Raw genomic sequence first — 20,038 nt, forward strand, 5'->3', positions numbered from 1 at the left:
TTTTTGGTCTCTTGTTTTTACTGTTTCTCCCTCTGTGTGAAACTTGCAAGCTGTTAATTGTGTTAGTACATAGAATCATAGAACATCAGGGTTGGAAGGGACCTCAGGAGGTCATCTAGTCCAACCTTCTGCTCAAAGCAGGACAATCCCCAACTAAATCATCCCTGCCAGTGCTTTGTCAAGCCTGACCTTAAAAACCTCTAAGGAAGGAGATTCCACCTTCTCCCTAGGTAACCCATTCCAGTGTTTCACCACCCTCCTAGTGAAAAAGTTTTTCCTAATATCCAACCTAAACCTCCCTCACTGCAACTTGAGACCATTACTCCTTGTTCTGTCATCTGCTACCACTGAGAACAGTCTAGATCCATCCTCTTTGGAACCCCCTTTTAGGTAGCTGAAAGCAGCTATCAAATCCCCCCTCATTCTTCTCTTCCGCAGACTAAACCATCCCAGTTCCCTCAGCCTCTCCTCATAAGACGTGTTCCAGTCCCCTAATAATTTTTTTTGCCCTCCGCTGGATGTTTTCCAATTTTTCCACATCCTTCTTGCAGTGTGGGGCCCAAAACTGGACACAGTACTCCAGATGAGGCCTCACCAATGTCGAATAGAGGGGAATGATCACGTCCCTCGATCTGCTGCCAATGCCCCTACTTATAGATCCCAAAATGCCATTGGCCTTCCTGGCAACAAGGGCACGCTGTTGACTCATATCCAGCTTCTCGTCCACTGTAACCCCTTTGTCCTTTTCTGCAGAACTGCTGCCTAGCCATTCGGTCCCTAGTCTGTAGCAGTGCATGGGATTCTCCTGTCCTAAGTGCAGGACTCTGCACTTGTCCTTGTTGAACCTCATCAGATTTCTTTTGGCCCAATCCTCTCATTTGTCTAGGGCCCTCTGTATCCTATCCCTACTCTCCAACGTATCTACCTCTCCTCCCAGTTTAGTGTCATCTGCAAACTTGCTGAGGATGCAATCCACACCATCCTCCAGATCATTAATGAAGATATTGAACAAAACCGGACCGAGGACCGATCCTTGGGGCACTCCACTTGATATCGGCTGTCAACTAGACATGGAGCCATTGATCACTACCCATTGAGCCTGACAATCTAGCCAACTTTCTATCCACCTTATAGTCCATTCATCCAGCCCATACTTCGTTAACTTCCTGGCAAGAATACTGTGGGAGACCATGTCAAAAGCTTTGCTAAAGTCAAGGAACAACACGTCCACTGCTTTTCCCTCATCTATAGAGCCAGTTATCTTGTCATAGAAGGCAATTAGAGAAGGCATCCTAAGACAGGTTTCAGAGTAGCAGCCGTGTTAGTCTGTATTTGCAAAAAGAAAAGGAGGACTTGTGGCACCTTAGAGACTAACAAATTTATTTGAGCATAAGGTTGCATGAGCTACAGCTCACTTCATCGGATGCATTCAGTGGAAAATACAGTGGGGAGATCTATATACATAGAGAACATGAAACAATGAAGAGTATCCAGTTTTGAGAGCTCATTCTTAATCTTTCCCTGTTTGCTGTAGAGGATGTTGATAGGTGGTTCCTCAGTTTCTTTGAGAGCATGTGGCACAAGGTGTCCGCATAGTCTGTGTGGTATGTAGATTGTAATGGATTTTTTTACCTTCCGTCCTTTTGGTATAATGTCCATCTGTTTGCATTTGGAAGGGAAGATGAGGTCTGTCTGTATCTGTATGAGTTTTTTCATGAAGTTGATAGATTTCCCCTCCAAGCTCACGCTCAAATAAATTTGTTAGTCTCTAAGGTGCCACAAGTACTCCTTTTCTTTTTTCATCCTAAGACAGAGTCTGTTCTCAAAGCATTACTTTATAACAACAACTACTCACACAGAGAGAGACTCAAAGCGATACTTCATAACAACAGAAACTGCACGAGGAGACTCCCCGCCCTTTTGTTGTATTTATCTCGCTTTGTTAATGATTGTGATTAAATAGAGATAGAGGATGTATGTGGATGGATGCTTGCTGTGGATAATAAATGAATGATCGGGGAGGTGCCAGCCTAAGAATCCAGTGTCCATCGGCCAAAGAAGGCGTCAAGTGGAAACAACCAGAAGGCAGACTGGAATCTACCCAACAGCCTCAAGGATGGGCAAACTGAAGAACAACACGGAGCCATCAGGAATGTGCCATCTGCTGACTGATTCAGCATCAGCATGATGAAGCAATTCCCATAGACTGGCACAGGAATAAATTCCTATAAAAATGGACTCTAGAAACTGAGAACTTTGGAGTCTGATTCTGCAAACCAACTTCCAGAAGTGTCAGATGTGCATCTGTCAAGGCCCTGCTCCCTCCTCGTGTCCTGGCCAGTGGCTTGGCATGAGCAACTCTAAGGCTGGTAACTATGATAACAACCTTGCAGAACCTCTGTATGTGTGTGTGTGTGTGTGTGTGTGTGTGTGTGTGTGTGAGAGAGAATAAATATGAAATTGAATGGAATGTTATAGCTATAACTAACTGCTTACTATGATTCTTTCTGTATTCACAATAAATGTGGCATTTTGCCTTTTCTCCTTTAATAAGATCCTGCTGGTTTTTATTTTATTGGTATGACCCTGGGTCCAGGTGCTGACCCCTCAGTAAGAATAGGTAGAAATGCAAGTGCCTCGGCCCCAGGGCCACATGGTGTGGCAATGAGCTGCTTTGTGCTGACTAAGAGGTCAGTGGTAATACCTTGAGCGCTCTAGGGAATTAAAGTATCTCCTCCAAAGCTGGTCAAAAATGTTCTGATGGAACCTTTTCTGAGTGGGCAACCCCAGGAGACAGCTGCCCGGGGAGTTGGGCAGCTGGAGCTAGGCTGAAAAATTTTGCATTTGTTCTCTGGAATTTTTCAGAATTTTTCCTCCTGTGAAAAATAAGGGGTTTTTTTTGTTTGTCCCAGTGTAGAATGAAAGATTCCCCCACCCCCTGACTGAAAGTTTCTACAGTAGGGAGACTGAGCTGGCTGGAAAACAGACTCTCCTACTTAGTCAAAGCCCTGCTCCTAGCAGGGTCATGCAGCAGACTTCCCAGTGTCCACTCCTTGTTTTTCAGCCATCCACCATTCCCATAACTCCTTCCACAAAACACATCACCTACTTCTCTTTCCCTGACTGAACGCTGTCTCCTCCCCAGTCAGCAGGTCTGGCTAGCAGTTTGGGTCAGGTGTGGGGAAAGAAAGTGATGCATTGAATCTTGGCCTTTGGGGTCGGAAGCAATTGAAAGGTTTGGCAGGATTTCCCAAATTTGCTTGACCCAGCTGTGTCAGGAGGGCTTTGGCAGAGGTCTGGAGCTCCCAGGATTGGAATATTGGGGGGGCTGGATTGAGGTACTCTGGTAAGTCTGTGTGGTTGTGCAGGACTGTAATAACTCTGCACTGTTGTAAGAAATGACCAAGGTACATTAATAGAGCTGTCTAGGGGAAATCTTTGGTTTCAGAGTAGCAGCCGTGTTAGTCTGTATTTGCAAAAAGAAAAGGAGTACTTGTGGCACCTTAGAGACCAACAAATTTATTTGAGCATAAGCTTTCGTGAGCTACAGCTCACTTCATCGGATGCATTTGGTGGAAAAATGCATTTTCCACCAAATGCATCGGATGAAGTGAGCTGTAGCTCACGAAAGCTTATGCTCAAATAAATTTTAGTCTCTAAGGTGCCACAAGTACTCCTTTTCTTTTTAGGGGAAATCTTGTGTGCTATTCCTTGTTTTTACTAACTTTAGCCTTACTATTATTTAGTAAGACTGACTGACTTACTAGACTGGCACCATAAATGTGACTGATGCTTTACAAAACAAGGAAATCACAAGGTGGAATCCCTGCCCAGAGGAGTTTACAATTGACGTAAATAGAACAACAGGAGACAGCAGAACAGGTTGTCTGAAGGTGAAAACACTACAAGCATGCAGGAATGCCTGTGAGCTGAGGTTTCAGAATGGTAGCCGTGTTAGTCTGTATCAGCAAAAAGAAAGGAGTACCACAAGTACTCCTTTTTGTTAGCTGAGGGTGCCACTATTTTAATATATGCAAAATCATAGTTTGCCATGACCAATCCATACTCTGAGTCCCCAGTTTAAAAAATTGTCCCGTGGCAGTTAATCTTATTAAACAACCGAACAATGGGGATCAGATCTCTTAAATATACAAAATAATCCAGTAATCCTGTGTATTTGCCCTTTCACTGGAGAGCAGATTTTCATGGAACTCTCCATAGTCTTCAAGAATATGCTGTTTGCTCCATCAGGCTGTGATCTCATCCATCTCCTAAACAGGAGTGGTGGAAGTGCCCTAAAAGTGTGGGGGCCACAGGCGCCCAAACCATGGCCTTGCCCCCCCATGCTGTGGCACCACACTGCCCCTTCTCCCCATGTTCCTGCCCTCGCACGGTCTCTTCCCCCAAGGCCCTGCTCCTCCCCCCAAGGCTCTTTCCCTCCAAGACGTCACCTCCCGCTTGCTCCTCTCTGCACCCCCACCCCTGTCACTTGTCCTTATGGCCCAGAAAAGGTGGGAGTCATGCTCCCTGGCCCATCCTGTTCTGGCATCCCTGATCCTAAACTAAGCCTGTTTTGGTCACTGGTTAGAGAAGACATCCAGGTACTGCAGGAAATGGTGTTGGTGATTCAACATTCTTCTGAGTCAGGATTGAACTAACACTTCAGCATAGTGTTGGGAGTGCTGACAAGGACCCAGCTATTACTTGCTCGCAGTCCTGGGCACCTTCCAATTTGGAAGTTACATTCTGACTGCCTCTCCTTCCTCCCCCGACACCCCCCCAGCTTCCTCCACTGTGGTTTTAATGGACACTCCACTCCTAAACTGTTGTGTATCATTCAGCTGCTGTTAAACAGCTGCTGCATTTCATCTCAGAGGTGGCTGTATTTCAGTGTTGGACAAAATAACTTCTGTATATATGGTAAAAATCTTTGAGATGCTTCTGAAGGAAAGGTGCTATATGAAATGTGAGATCACTCTGATTCTGATTTCAGGAGTTCCACCAGAGTAAATGTAGAGTAACTCTACTGATGTCTGTGAAATTATTTTGGATTTACATCAGTGGAATTGAGATTAGATTCTGGCACATTTTGTCACTACACAGTGCTACCCTTACAGCAATCATTCTAGCCACAACAGTCATATTCTAAAAAGGTCTTTCGAAAAAAGTAGCATATTATCTTCTGTTAGGACCATACATGCTGTATCACTGCCTCTTCTATTGTCTGGCAGCCCGGATCAGTGTTTTAGGTGCCACAGGAAATAGGGCAGAGAGCCCTGGTTTTGTTCTTATGGTGGTAATATATAATGTGCCTTAATGCAAAATTAAGGTTTTGTCTCTTTAATTTGCATCTGCCTAGTGCATTTTCCTTGTCAACATATGTCTGCTCTCAGTGCCAAAGGTTTAAGCTAAACCTAAAAATGTTTAATGAGGTTCAGAATTGTGGTGAAATTCTTCAGCCTTCTCCCCCACTTCCCAGTGAATGTGAGCCTTAAGGACAAACTAAGCACATTCCTGTTTGTTTTTCCGTAGTGATTTTGGCTTTCAGAGGGAGATTATGGGTGTCACAGGAATTCTTGTTTGTCGTGCTATGTATGGCATTTCTCCTGAGCTGTTCCGATTTAGTTCCTCCTGTTTGTGATGGGAGCCCCTTTTTTCCACTAGTCATACTGTGCAGACACACATTTCCACCAGACACATGGATCAGGCTGATCACTTCAAGAAGCAAGCTGAAACTGCTCTGAAACAAATCCTAGTGGCTACAGTATTCTGGCTGCCTGCTGCTGTGAAGTTCTTGTGAGTTAGTGTTGTAACAGAGGCGAAGAGTCTTGTGGCACCTTTATAGACTAACAGATGTATTGGAGCATAGGTTTTGTGGATGAATACCCACTTGTCGGATGCATGTATGTCTGTTGTAACAGAGGTGCTGTTTTATGCAGCTACTGGCATACGCTTTTGGGTTTCTTGCCCAATGGTGTAAATCAATGGTGTGGCCTCATCTGGAATACTGTCTGCACTGCTAGCAGTGGTGGTTTGACCAACGGGGCCCTGGCCAATTGGGGGGTCCCCCGGAAAAATGGGCACGTCCCAACATGCTCAGCCTCCTGCTTCCGGGCTTAAACCAATGTTTAACTAAGAGAGACCGGGGTGAGACTTAATAGCAGGTAGATTATCCCACGTCTGCTACTGTGGGTTCTTACACGTTCCTCTGAAACATGTGGTGCTGGCCACTGTCCAAGATGGGTTACTGGGCTAGATGGACCATGGGTCTGTCCAGCTTAGCAGTTTCTATGTTTCTGTGACTCCTGTTGACTGGCTCAGTGTGTGGTATGTAGTTCAGGTTCTGCTCTCACTGTTGATCTGTCCTGAATGGCTGGTACCAAGAATACACTAGAAAAAGGCTGGTGAATATTAGGGACCGCCCCACTGTGTGATTTCGGTTGTGCACAGTGCTCTCCCATGGGAAGTGGTGGGTGGGAGAAAAGGTGGTCTTGTGGTTGTAGTAGAAGACTAGAAGCTGGGACACCTGGATTCCATTCCCAGGTCTGTTTCAGACTGGATGTGACCTTGGACACCTCTCTGTGTCTCGGTTTACTCATTGGTAAAATGGGGATAATAATTCTGACCCACCTTGCATTATTATGTGTATTATTGTGGAGCCCCATCAAGGAGCCTCAGTCATGGATCAGGCCCCCATTGCGCTAGGGGCTGTACAAATAGAGAACAAAGAGGCAGTCCCTCCCCCAAGGGACTAGGAGTGTTTTGGGCTCTCTGAAGGGCAAAGTGTGTGGTGCTGGTCACAGCTAGACTGGGAGTGCTAAGAGAGCCGGGGAGCAGTCCTGCACTCGCCCCAGAGGTACACTTAAGACCTAGTAAGTTTCTTCCCTTCTCTGATTCAATAATAAGATGCTTTGGCCAATTCTGGAAACTTCATGTCCTCAGGTAAGTAACAGGTTTCAGAGTAGCAGCCGTGTTAGTCTGTATTCTCAAAAAAGAAAAGGAGTACTTGTGGCACCTTAGAGACTAACAAATTTATTTGAGCATAAGCTTTCGTGAGCTACAGCTCACTTCATCCGATGAAGTGAGCTATAGCTCACGAAAGCTTATGCTCAAATAAATTTGTTAGTCTCTAAGGTGCCACAAGTACTCCTTTTCTTTTTTTTGCAGGTAAGTAAATTAATCTGTCCCTCGTTGGCAGGGACTAGTGACCCTTCAAGGTGAAGGAAAGGGTTTGTTTCCATGCTAGGCTGTTACACAGGAGCTTTCCTGGTGGGGGGGCTACAGTTACTGCTTTGAACTGCAGAACGTTCTTCAAATAAAGTCTGAGACAATGAAATCATGTGCTTGGGAGATGGAGCGGCCTTGTCTCTGTGGCTCACCCTTTGGGGGTCAGACGCCTCTGTAATCCGCTAACTCAGTGCAACTGTGTTCCTAGAGGAAGCTTTTATTTTCTTCCTGTTGGTGCTCTGAATGCCAGTTTACCCAAGCAACACCCTGGATTGCAGGGGAGGCTGCGAGTTTCCAAGCCTTGGCAGGTCTGTCGGAATGCTGCTGGCAGGAAGGTGTGCTCTGGAGGCTTGGCCTGTGCGGGCAGCTTCAGTGAGGGAGAAAGAAGCTTTAAATTGCTACTGGCAAAGCTCTGGGTAATTTGCTTAAACTTTGATTGTAGGTTAATCCTGGATTAACAGAGGGCAAAAACAGCATCGGGTGGGGTGCAGAGGGGGGTCAGGGTCTTGCAGGGAGGGGCAGGCTCTCTCCACTCAGCAGTGCCCTAACACTCCTCCCCTCCTCCCCCCGTTTTTTTCCCCTTGTTCTTTTCTTTGCAGGACTCCTGAAGATCCACCCTCCCCGTGCTTGACGGAGGATAGCAGAAAGCTCAGCCCAGCTTCCAAGTGTCACTGTGACTGACTGCAGGGAGGGAGGAGTTGCCAGCTAGTCCAGCGAGGCTGCCAGGATGCAAGCCGAAGCTGAAGTTTAGAGATCCAGCTCCTGTGCAGCTCTCCTTTGTGTCCACCTCGGGGAGGGGAAGTGCAAAAGACTGCTTCCTCTTGGAGGGCTTTCAAGCAGCTCCAAGGGAAGCAGTTAACTTGCAGAGCACCAGGGGATGTGGAGTGAGGGACTCTCCCTCTGACAATGAGGATCCATGTTCTCAAAGTTCACCGAGCACCTGGAAGAATGTAAGTGGCAAAGACCAAAGACCGGAGACCACATGGAAGAAACGAATACAGAAGGGATTTCTCCCTGCAACCGCTGTGACAGGATTGTACAGTGCTGTGGATACGGTGACACAGAGTGGCATGAGGATCTGCCTTTTCCTCCCATTTCTTTTGCTTGATATTTGATCTCGGTCCTTCAGGGCTGCTGGTTTCTGGTGGTAATGGGCACTAAATATTCACTGGTGTTTATCTCTTCCGTTGGGCAGCTTTGAACTATCTCTTTGGGGAGGACACAGCAGCCATAGACAGCTTTCTGGAACAACCTGTTGGTTCCCGGTACTGGGAGGAGCCCAGTTTAGAGATTGCTGCTTGGAAAGAGGACAGCTGCAACTAAGTCATCAGTAAATTATCCCCTTGCTTGCCCCCAGGGCCCAGGCTTCATGAACACGGGAGGCAAATGGGAGGACATTTATCCAGGTAATTAGCCTCCGAGCATGGACTTGGTGACAGACAAAATAACTTCATAATAATTCCCACCGTGAGTGTGCCTGAAAAGCCGTCCAGCCTTCCTCTGTACTATGCATTGCTGGGGTGTAAAGGCTCAGGTGGGGTGGCATCCCACTGATTTAATACAGGACTGAACAGTAGTGCTGCTCTGGGGGAGACACAGATTTCCCGACTTAACCTCCCCAGACTTCTGTCTGCTCCCAAAGAGCAGTGTGGACACAGAGCTGATTGGCTAACTCAGACCTTTAAGGTGGCTATCTGGATGGCTATACCTCCGGGGCTCTTAATTTATTTGTCTACCTTTACCTCTGAAACCACGCAGGCAGAGCCGAGAGAGCATTGTACGGGTGTCTTTGGGCCTCCTATGAAACCGTGTTTTGGTGGAAAGAGGCTGCAAAGGTTCTAAGCCCAACGAACAGCGATTCTGTTGCTGCTGCTCTTCGTCCCTGCGTGGCCATTTGCTGGGCTAAGGGCGTAGGAGCGGGAGCCTCTCTCACCAACGGTACAGTGCACTTTACTTATTAGCTGGTTTGCATGGTGGGAGTTTTTCTGGAAAAATTGCTGACTCCCAATTCATGGGAAAGACCCCCAGTGTTTGAGGCCTGGGAAGACCATCAAACCACTCGGGGAGAAACCCAGAGAGAGGGGTGGTTATGGAGCAGAACCCTCTATCTCCAGAAGGGGTGGCAGAGCCCCAGAAAGCAGCCAGGATGCAGGTATAAGACAAGTTTGCACTATTCATGTTCTCTGAGGCTGTGGCCTGGTGACAGACCGTTTGAGGTGGTGCAGGTGATGCCCTCTGGAGGCAGGGATCCTCACGCCTCTCTTCTATACACGCCAGGGCTTTCTTCCCAGCGCTTTGCGGCTCCTGTGTCTGGAACCGAGACGTCGAAGAAGAGCAGTCTGTATTCCCTTCCCTGCAGCAGCCATGGCGGAGCACTTGGAACTGCTGGCGGAGATGCCAGCAGTGGCCAGGATGAGCACCCAGGAGCGGCTGAAGCATGCACAGAAGCGCCGGACGCAGCAGCTGAAGAAATGGGCACAGTTTGAAAAGGAGACCCAGAGCAAGAAGACCAGAGCAGAAAAGAGGAGGAAGAACAGCAGCAAGGAGAAGCGAGTGCTGTTTCCGGAGAGCATCAAGCTGCTGGAGGCAGCATCTCGCAATGATGTGGAGGAAGGTAGGAAGGGCCAGGTACCCCCTGACTGAGAGTAAGAGATGGGGGTGGGGCATAGGCACCATGCGTGAGGGGTGCAGGATGGTGGCGGGGGATTGCGGGTGCCCCCATAAAACTTGGGAGGCTTAATTTTTAAAAATACCTTCAAGCAGAAATTGTTGTTCAGAAATGATGGGACCAGCCCCAGTGGAATCTGAATGCCACTTGGGTTGAACTCCGTAGGTCAGGTGTAGTAAGCAGCTGCATCACTGCCTCTGCTCAGACCTAGGGGCTGTAAATATCCACTCACTCCTAAGCAAGAAAGGTCCAATTGTGGGGTGATCTTTTGATGTGGGCTTCTTTCCACTGGAGGAAGAGCTGAGTCATTTTACTGAAGGGTGAAGACTATTTACATAGCGTAGGGCCCTGACGAGTTCGGGTTCTGGTAGCGGGTCACCTTTTCTTGTTGCAGGGGAATCCCATTTCCCGCTTCCATAGAGGATGTAGATAATGCTGCTCATCCCTGTATGCTTATTGTCTTTGATAACACGACCGGTTCTGGGTACCCACGATCTGCTGTGGGGCCACATTCACCTTTCCCCACTTTGTGGGATAGGGTAATTCTTCTTGGGGGGAAGGGAGGCAAACAACCCAGGATGTGCAAACCTCTTGCCCCTCTGGAAAGGTGGCATTTGGACACCATCAGACTTTATTTATATAATACAAACGATAAAGAAATGACGGTGAGTGTGCTGAAAGGCGATGGTTCTGTGAGAGCAGTCTGCTTTCAGTGTACCTACAGAACACGTTGTTCTGTTTACACTAATCCCTTGTATGAAATCACTGCTGCCCGGGCACTGTCCTATGACTCACTGCGTGCCCTCGACTGCCATTGAGCTCCGTGAGAGCAGAGGGGCCTGTGGGGAATGAGCCTGAGTGCCTTTGGCCCGTCTGAATGGCATCAAGGGGAAAAGTGGCTACACCAGAAAGCACCCGATGTCACAGGTCCCTCTCACCCCTCCAGCATTTCTAGCTCTTCTGGGTTTACCTCAGGCTCCCTCCCCATTTTGTTTTAAAATGGTGGCAAATCCAGAACACTGAAACACCTGCACAGCTACTCCAGTATCGGTTCTGGCTAGCAGGAGGCGCTAGAAAGGAATGGCAGAGGAGTATGGTCTCCATTCTTAACAGGAGTCACGGTACCAAATGCGTAGCTGCCTGACATTACTTCTGAGGGGGCTGCACTTTGTTACCCCAAATCCTTGCCCCAAGTTGTTGATCCCCTGAGGCTCCCTTTTCTCATACGGTGTCCTGCAGTCTGCAAAACAGAGCTAAAATCCGTAGTGGGTGTCAGTCAGTGGTGCATAGCCTGCAAGGGAAAAGTCAGGTCCAGAGGAGAGCTGGGGAGACCCCGGCTTTGTTTCCTGGTACTGTGAAGAACCTGTGTCACAGGCCACAAGGTGAAATTTGCTTGTGATTTTTTCGACATTCAATTTATAGCCTTGATGCACCAAAGGAGAGACATGACTGGGAGAAGTTGCAGAGAAGGGGGCAAAGGGCGGGGGGGACGGGGAAGAGGTCATAGGTCTCTTCAGTCTCTAACTTCTCTGATTTATTAAGTCATATCTGCTCCACCCCCTTCTGGAGGGCTTTCCCTCTAGTGTCTCTTCCATATACAGAGCAAAGGGCACCTATGCAAAAGGCACAAGTAGTTACAGAATTTGACTTAACAAGGTGGTTTGGTGCCAGGAAGCAGCTGGATTTAATGAGGCAAAGCTCATCTGTCTCTTGCAGTTGTGTGATCATGGTTAAAGGGCAGGTAGTGTTGCAAGTCTTACCAATATTTAACACGGGCCTGGTGAGAGAGAAGCCCAGCGGGTTGAGGTTTAGAACAGGGATCGGCAACCTATGGCACGTGTGCCAAAGATGGCACGCGAGCAAATTTTTAATGGCACTCTGCTGCCTGCCGGGTCCCGGCCACCGGCCCTGCTTAGTCCGCTGCCAAACCCAGCCGGGACCCTGGCAAGCAGTAGCATGCCATGAAAAATCCTGCCCACCCCGGCCTGCTCTTCTCCGCCCCCCCGCTTCGCGGGGGCAGGGTGAAGAAGCTTGGTCCTGCCGGCTGCTGCTGCAGGGCAAGCAAACTCCCCCTTCCTCCGCCTCTTCCCCCAGCCTACTGGGCTCCTGCCCCTCCTTCTCTCCCTCCCTGCTGCCGATCAGCTGATGGCCCTTGAGAAGAGGGGGAGAAGCGGAGCCACAGCGCGCTCACTGCTCCGGGGAGGAGGCAGAGTCAGAGAAGAGTTGGGGACGGGGCCATGGGGAAGGGAGGTGGAATCAGGGCATATCCCCTCCAGGTCCCTGCCATGAGCTGCTCTGGGCAGGGGGCTGGGAGCACCCCACAACCCTAGCCCACACACCCCAACCCTCTGCCCTGACCCCTGCACCCCCCTACAACCCCAGCCCTGACTCCAGCACCCCCACACATGCCCACAGCCCTCTGCCCTGACTCCTACACCCTCCTCACACACACCCAGCCCTCCCACACCCCATGCCCTGACTCTTGCACCCCCCACATTCCCACCTGCACCCCTCGCACCAAATGGGAGTTTCCCAGGTAAGCACTCCACACCCAAACCTCCTGCCCCAACCCTGAGTCCCCTCCCTCATTCTAGCTCCTGGCCAGACCCTACACCCCAACCCCCAGCCTGCTTTTCACCCCCAGCCCTGTGCTCAGTGCACTCCCACCCTCAGCTCAGTGCAGAGAGAAAGGAAGAGAACGAGCTAGAACCAGGGAGAAGGTAGGTACCTACTCTATGTGGGCAGGGCCAGGATCCCAGACCAGCAGCAGCTGAGCGGGGCCGGCAGCCGGGACCCTGGCTGGCAGGAGCCGGTGGACGGCATCCCAAACCGGCAGTGGGCTGAGTGGCAGCGGGCTGAGCTGCTCAGCCCACTGCTGGTCTGGGGTCCTGGCCGCTGGCCCCGCTCAGCCTGCTGCCAGTCTGGGGTTCTGGCTGCCGGTCCCTTGCCAGCCGGGGTCCCAGCCGCAGGCCCTGCTCAGCCTGCTGCCAGCCTAGGTGAATGGAACCCCAGGTCGGCAGCGGGCAGAGCGGGCCAGCGGCATACGATCAGCTTTTTAATTTAATTTTAAATGAAGCTGCTTATACATTTTGAAAACCTTGTTTACATACGACAATAGTTTAGTTATAATAATATAGAGACTTACAGAAAGAGATCTTCTAAAAACTTTAAAATGTATCACTGGCACGCGAAACCTTACATGAAAGTGAATAAATGAAGACTCGGCACCCTGCTTCTGAGAGGCTGCCGACCCCCGGTTTAGAAAGAGAAACTGGGTCAAGGAGCTGTTTTCAGCTGCTGCCACAGACACACCAGAATTACATTCTGTAAATCACATACTTTGATTTGCCTTTTTTAAAACTAATTTCTGTAGAATCTCACAGTTCAGGTTAATTTTAGTTTTCTGAGAACTTTTTGACTAGAGTTCTAACAAAATCTTGATGGCTCTCGTGGGTAACGGAGCCATTAGATAATGGGTAGCTGCTTGAGCTCTATACAGTATTGAGAGTCTATTCAGCATTAGTGAAATGACATGAGAAAATGAATAGCAAACCTTTGCAAACTACAATGATTACATTGCTTTATTATTCTCTGCTGGACATTAAGTCGTCAGGTGAAGATGAGCTAATGGTGTTAAAAGGAGTATTGACTTAACAGTGACCTATAATTAACTAAGTATCTTTATCATCACCAGTGAATACAAAAATGTACAAACTGCTTGCCTAATGGAGGGTTTATTAGACCACCTGTAGCCTGAGGATTAATCCAGGGTGCAATTTGCACTAGTCACAGGTGACAGGTCCTTTCCTTTAGTGGCTATGTAAATTATTCAGCTGTACAGATGAGATTGGTGAATCACATGACTAGAAACATACAGCTTTCATTTAGCAACAGCTGTGAAAGGAGTGTTTCAACCCATCAAATCCTGAAGCAATGCCCTGCTAAGAAGCCTGTCACCCCAGCTGCTGAGAATGATGAAGGGAGCAGCTCCTGGGACCCTCCTCTGTTTCTTGTATCAGCCTCTGGCTAGCAGGCTTCTGTTCATTAGAAGCATTCCCCTTGCCTATTTCTGGCTTTTGAAAGGGTGAAGGAGCTTACCCTTTCCCCCTTCTCCTCATGGTTAGAGGTGGTTTCCTGGGAGTTGCCTCTTCGCTACCTACCATATTCCTCTCCCAGCCTCCTTTATTTCTGGGGTTGACAGAGGGGTCCTCCCAGTGGTGAGCTGGCAAAAGCTGAAGAACCAATTCCTTCAGTTGCTCTGGGTCTTCGGTGGCACCTCGGTGGCAGGTCCTTCACTCGCTCTGGGTCTTTGGCAGCACTGAAGGACCCGCTGCCAAAGTGCCGCCGAAGACCTGGAGCGCCGCCGAGTGAGTAAAAATTAAAAGGGGATTCTCAGGGGAGCCTCCACAGCTGAGAGCTCAGGTGGGCCGGACAGGCTGAAGTTTGCCCACCCCTTTAACAACCGGTTCTAAACCAGCTTCAAAATTTAACAACTGGTTCGCGAGAACCGGTGTGAACCGGCTCCAGCTCACCACTGGGTCCTCCTCAGTTCCTGCTTTTACTGCTGTTCATTGGTTATTGAAGGATTACCAATGAATAAACTGGATTAAGTTTAGAAGTGTGTGCAACAAGAGTGATGTCATGGTGGGAGTCTGCTATAGACCACCGGACCAGGGGGATGAGGTGGATGAGGCTTTCTTCCGGCAACTCACGGAAGCTACTAGATCGCATGCCCTGATCCTCATGGGTGACTTTAATTTTCCTGATATCTGCTGGGAGAGCAATACAGCGGTGCATAGACAATCCAGGAAGTTTTTGGAAAGCGTAGGGGACAATTTCCTGGTGCAAGTGCTAGGGGAGCCAACTAGGGGGAGCGCTTTTCTTGACCTGCTGCTCACAAACCGGGTAGAATTAGTGGGGGAAGCAAAAGTGGATGGGAATCTGGGAGGCAGTGACCATGAGTTGGTTGAGTTCAGGATCCTGACGCAGGGAAGAAAGGTAAGCAGCAGGATATGGACCCTGGACTTCAGGAAAGCAGACTTTGACTCCCTCAGGGAACAGATGGCCAGGATCCCCTGGGGGACTAACATGAAAGGGAAGGGAGTCCAGGAGAGCTGGCTGTATTTCAAGGAATCCCTGTTGAGGTTACAGGGACAAACCATCCCGATGAGTCGAAAGAATAGTAAATATGGCAGGCGACCAGCTTGGCTTAATGGTGAAATCCTAGCGGATCTTAAACATAAAAAAGAAGCTTACAAGAAGTGGAAGGTTGGACATATGACCAGGGAAGAGTATAAAAATATTGCTCGGGCATGTAGGAAAGATATCAGGAGGGCCAAATCGCACCTGGAGCTGCAGCTAGCAAGAGATGTCAAGAGTAACAAGAAGGGTTTCTTCAGGTATGTTGGCAACAAGAAGAAAGCCAAGGAAAGTGTGGGCCCCTTACTGAATGAGGGAGGCAAGCTAGTGACAGAGGATGTGGAAAAAGCTAATGTACTCAATGCTTTTTTTGCCTCTGTTTTCACTAACAAGGTCAGCTCCCAGACTGCTGTGCTGGGCAACACAAAATGGGGAAGAGATGGCCAGCCCTCTGTAGAGATAGAGGTGGTTAGGGACTATTTAGAAAAGCTGGACGTGCACAAGTCCATGGGGCCGGACGAATTGCATCCGAGAGTGCTGAAGGAATTGGCGGCTGTGATTGCAGAGCCCTTGGCCATTATCTTTGAAAACTCGTGGCGAACGGGGGAAGTCCCGGATGACTGGAAAAAGGCTAATGTAGTGCCCATCTTTAAAAAAGGGAAGAAGGAGGATCCTGGGAACTACAGGCCGGTCAGCCTAACCTCAGTCCCTGGAAAAATCATGGAGCAGGTCCTCAAAGAATCAATCCTGAAGCACTTAGAGGAGAGGAAAGTGATCAGGAACAGTCAGCATGGATTCACCAAGGGAAGGTCATGCCTGACTAATCTAATCGCCTTTTATGATGAGATTACTGGTTCTGTGGATGAAGGGAAAGCAGTGGATGTATTGTTTCTTGACTTTAGCAAAGCTTTTGACACGGTCTCCCACAGCATTCTTGTCAGCAAGTTAAGGAAGTATGGGCTGGATGAATGCACTATAAGGTGGGTAGAAAGCTGGCTAGATTGTCGGGCTCAACGGGTAGTGATCAATGGCTCCATGTCTAGTTGGCAGCCGGTGTCAAGTGGAGTGCCCCAGGGGTCGGTCCTGGGGCCCGTTTTGTTCAATATCTTCATAAATGATCTGGAGGATGGTGTGGATTGCACTCTCAGCAAATTTGCGGATGATACCAAACTGGGAGGAGTGGTAGATACGCTGGAGGGGAGGGATAGGATACAGAAGGACCTAGACAAATTGGAGGATTGGGCCAAAAGAAATCTAATGAGGTTCAATAAGGATAAATGCAGGGTCCTGCACTTAGGATGGAAGAATCCAATGCACCGCTACAGACTAGGGACCGAATGGCTCGGCAGCAGTTCTGCGGAAAAGGACCTAGGGGTGACAGTGGACGAGAAGCTGGATATGAGTCAGCAGTGTGCCCTTGTTGCCAAGAAGGCCAATGGCATTTTGGGTTGTATAAGTAGGGGCATAGCGAGCAGATCGAGGGACGTGATCGTTCCCCTCTATTCGACACTGGTGAGGCCTCATCTGGAGTACTGTGTCCAGTTTTGGGCCCCACACTACAGGAAGGATGTGGATAAATTGGAAAGAGTACAACGAAGGGCAACGAAAATGATTAGGGGTCTAGAGCACATGACTTATGAGGAGAGGCTGAGGGAGCTGGGATTGTTTAGTCTGCAGAAGAGAAGAATGAGGGGGGATTTGATAGCTGCTTTCAACTACCTGAAAGGGGGTTTCAAAGAGGATGGCTCTAGACTGTTCTCAATGGTAGCAGATGACAGAACGAGGAGTAATGGTCTCAAGTTGCAATGGGGGAGGTTTAGATTGGATATTAGGAAAAACTTTTTCACTAATAGGGTGGTGAAACACTGGAATGCGTTACCTAGGGAGGTGGTAGAATCTCCTTCCTTAGAGGTTTTTAAGGTCAGGCTTGACAAAGCCCTAGCTGGGATGATTTAACTGGGACTTGGTCCTGCTTTGAGCAGGGGGTTGGACTAGATGACCTTCTGGGGTCCCTTCCAACCCTGATATTCTATGATTCTATGATTCTATGATTCTATGATTCTATGATTCTATGAAGCAACAGCAGAGTGAATGTGCTGTGAGTCTTTGTCACTTTCACTGCTGCCCACAGATTCTGCCTCATGTTAATTTCTTAATTCTCTCTGTGCTTGGGAAAGATCTGAGCAGCATCGGAGGCCCTGGAGCTGTTTGCAGACTCAGAAAGACAACACTGCATCAGGTCAGATTTGGGAGGTTCCCTTCACAACTACAAGGGCTAGAAACAGGAAATGGATGGCGTAGTCATCTCACCGTGCTTGTCAGGAACTCTTTTCTACTTGCTATTGACAAGTGGATAAATGGATTCCTTCTTAATGCTCTTACTCTCCATTTGGATTAAGCAATTTACAACAGCCTTTTTTCCCCCCCTCCTCTCCCAGCACAGATTCTAAGTGAAAGAGGGGATACACTGTCTGCCCCTACCCCTCCCTCTGGCCTGACTAGATAATGACACAGTATGGACCTCAAATGAAAAGGCAGACTGGCTAAAAATAGAAATGATGTTAACCAGCTGAATCTCTTGAGGACTCGGTTACGGGCTCTAGTGAAGGAACAGAAAAGGGGCTTTGTGGCTTTTTGCATTAAACTTCACATGGAGGAAAACTGCTGGCTCAGTTAGCCTGGAGGCTGATGCTCTCTGTCCATATAATAGGTGTAGCTTCGCTACATCGCCCTGCCGGCTGGAGGGCTGACCTCTACTGGCTTGGTCTCTGTGTAGGGTTGCCAACCATCCAGGATTGTCCTGGAGACCCCAGGAATTAAAGATTAATCTTAAATTAAAGATGATGTCATGTGATGAAACCTACAGGAATAAATCCAACCAAAATTGGCAACCCTCTCTGTGGCCTGCTCAGACCTTCGCCTCTCTCCCCCCAGGACTGGACTGAGATCCACCATTTTACTCAGGTCACTAAATTGCCATCTGACTGGGCAACGGCTCTTGCCCATTACTGACCTGAGCCCTGTTTGAGAGGAAAGGCTCCGTATACCCTCCTCAGTTCTATTATCTGTCTGCGGTTGCCGCAGGATAGTGTTTGGTAATTGTTCCTCTGCCCCTAAGAACCCTCTCTGGAGGTTATCTTAAGGGCCTATTTTATCCCCTCCTGTTCCTGATATATATCAGGCCATTGGGAAGGTAGGGAGGGGTGTAGTCAATATGCTGGCATCTAGCTCTGTTTCATCACCACTGACCTGGCCCAGTATCTATACGAGTTGGAGCTTGGCTGAGGCTCAGTCCAAATTATGTTGGTGCCCCTGTCTGACGGAGTGTGAGACCATCATTTTGTTGCTCTGATGTTGCTCAGAATTTTGCAATCTGGGAGTGAAATTCTGGCCTCACTGAAGTCAGTGACAAAATTCCCATTATCAGAGAGGCGAGGGTGTCAGCCTAGGTGGTGTGAGGTCCTATGTTACTCTTAGGCCTTGTCTACACTACAGGAGAAATTTGATCTAAGCTACGTAATTTGAGTTACGTGAATAGTGTAACTCAAATCAATGTAGCTTAGATCTACTTACCGCGGGGTCCACACTGCGCGATGTCAATGGGGTACACTCTTCCATTTACTCCCCTTACTCTTCTCGATCCGGTGGAGTACAGGAGTCGATGGGAGAGCGATCTGCGGTCGATTTAGCGGGTCTTCACTAAACCCGCTAAATTGACCGCTGATGCATCGATCACTGTGCAAACTTTCCATCTCTGCTTCACTACAAGAGTGTACCTTGTCCTTTCCAGTATGGGCTTTGCTTCAGTTATCCAAGCATTTGTCACCTCGATTAGATTGCTATAATGGCATTGTATGATGTTGTTCAGAAACTGAAACTATTGTAGAATTTGGTGCTTTGCTTATTATATTGTGCCCTGGACTCAGTCCCAGGTGCCGGTAAGCCTCCGAGTGGAGATCAAAGTGCTGTGTTAAGCTGTGAATGCCCTAAGTGGTTTGGGATGCATTGACCTGAACGGCAACCTCTCTCCCTGCATGATATAACCAGTTTAGATGGGAGGGGACTGGCAAGACGTTCCCCAGAAGGGACTTGACTCTGGAACTGGCTCCTGCTTGGGACCCATATAGCCTGAGTTCGTTAACACTCTATAAAGCTCATTTGCTCTGATGGGCATTTGAGGAGGATGTTGGAGTGATGGGCAAGATGTATAAGGTTTGATCTGGTGATTATTTGTTTAGCATGCACAATATGGTCACTGCTGTGCAAGATCCAAAAATAGCCAGTCCTTGCCTCTGAGAGCTCAGTGTGAGAGACTCAAAGGATGGGGCCTACTGGAAAATCCAGAGATAGGGATGATGTAGTAATCACAATTTATTTAAAAAAAAATAAATTATCTCACTTTTTGTGGACCGTGAGGAAACATGTTTGTAGGACAGACTGGAATGAAGGTGTCTCTCAGAGCAGCCTAGCCTGGTGAATGTATGTGTTGATAAAGCCTTGGTGGCTGTTAATACTCCCAGTAATTTCTTATGTTGTAAGAAATGTGGGTGTAAAGAGTGTAAAATCCTGGGTGTAAAATCCTTTAAAGGAAAATTCCTTTGTGGGATTTATACTTGGGACAGAGAGGAGATGGGGAATAAGAGGTAACTAACAGAAGGGGGAATGAAGAGCTGAGGGAGAGTGGGCACAGGGCACCCAAGCAGAAGAGTCTAGTGGCAGATTTTGTGGACTGAGCTGGGTCCTTCACTTCCTGTGCTGGCAAGGCCTGGTAAACCACTCTGCCCCATGAGAAGGATACTTACCTCTTATGTCCTGTTTAGGACTTCCTCTGTCTCTCTGACAGAACAGCAACAGTAGCTAAATCCATCCATCCTCTCTGAGGGAGGAGACTTGCTTGTGGGACCTGGATGGGGTAAAAGGAGAAAATAGGGAGGACCTTGGAAGCGCATCAACCTTCTTTCTTTGTCACCCTAAAAATGTGGAGAGAGTGGGATCGAAAGGAGA

The 20,038-nt window shown here is 48.4% G+C and overlaps 1 protein-coding gene across 7 annotated transcripts in view; it reads left to right on the forward strand.

Moving 5' to 3' along the window:
- PPP1R16A (protein phosphatase 1 regulatory subunit 16A) overlaps nucleotides 1–20,038 on the forward strand; it is an 80,462-nt gene that overhangs the window by 12,659 nt on the left and 47,765 nt on the right. For 3 of the 7 annotated variants that reach the window (XM_043509882.1, XM_043509884.1, XM_043509883.1), the window contains 2 exons: nucleotides 7,827–8,633; nucleotides 9,587–9,841. In XM_043509882.1, the coding sequence (XP_043365817.1) occupies nucleotides 8,597–8,633; nucleotides 9,587–9,841 (292 nt within the window). In that variant the 5' untranslated portion in view covers nucleotides 7,827–8,596. Of the gene's footprint in view, nucleotides 1–7,826; nucleotides 9,842–20,038 lie in introns of all 7 variants that reach the window. The other 4 variants (XM_043509885.1, XM_043509886.1, XM_038391778.2 and 1 more) reach the window with 3 other exon arrangements.

This window comes from Dermochelys coriacea, chromosome 2 (genome assembly GCF_009764565.3).
Source record: "Dermochelys coriacea isolate rDerCor1 chromosome 2, rDerCor1.pri.v4, whole genome shotgun sequence".
NCBI classification, from domain to species: Eukaryota; Metazoa; Chordata; order Testudines; family Dermochelyidae; genus Dermochelys; species Dermochelys coriacea.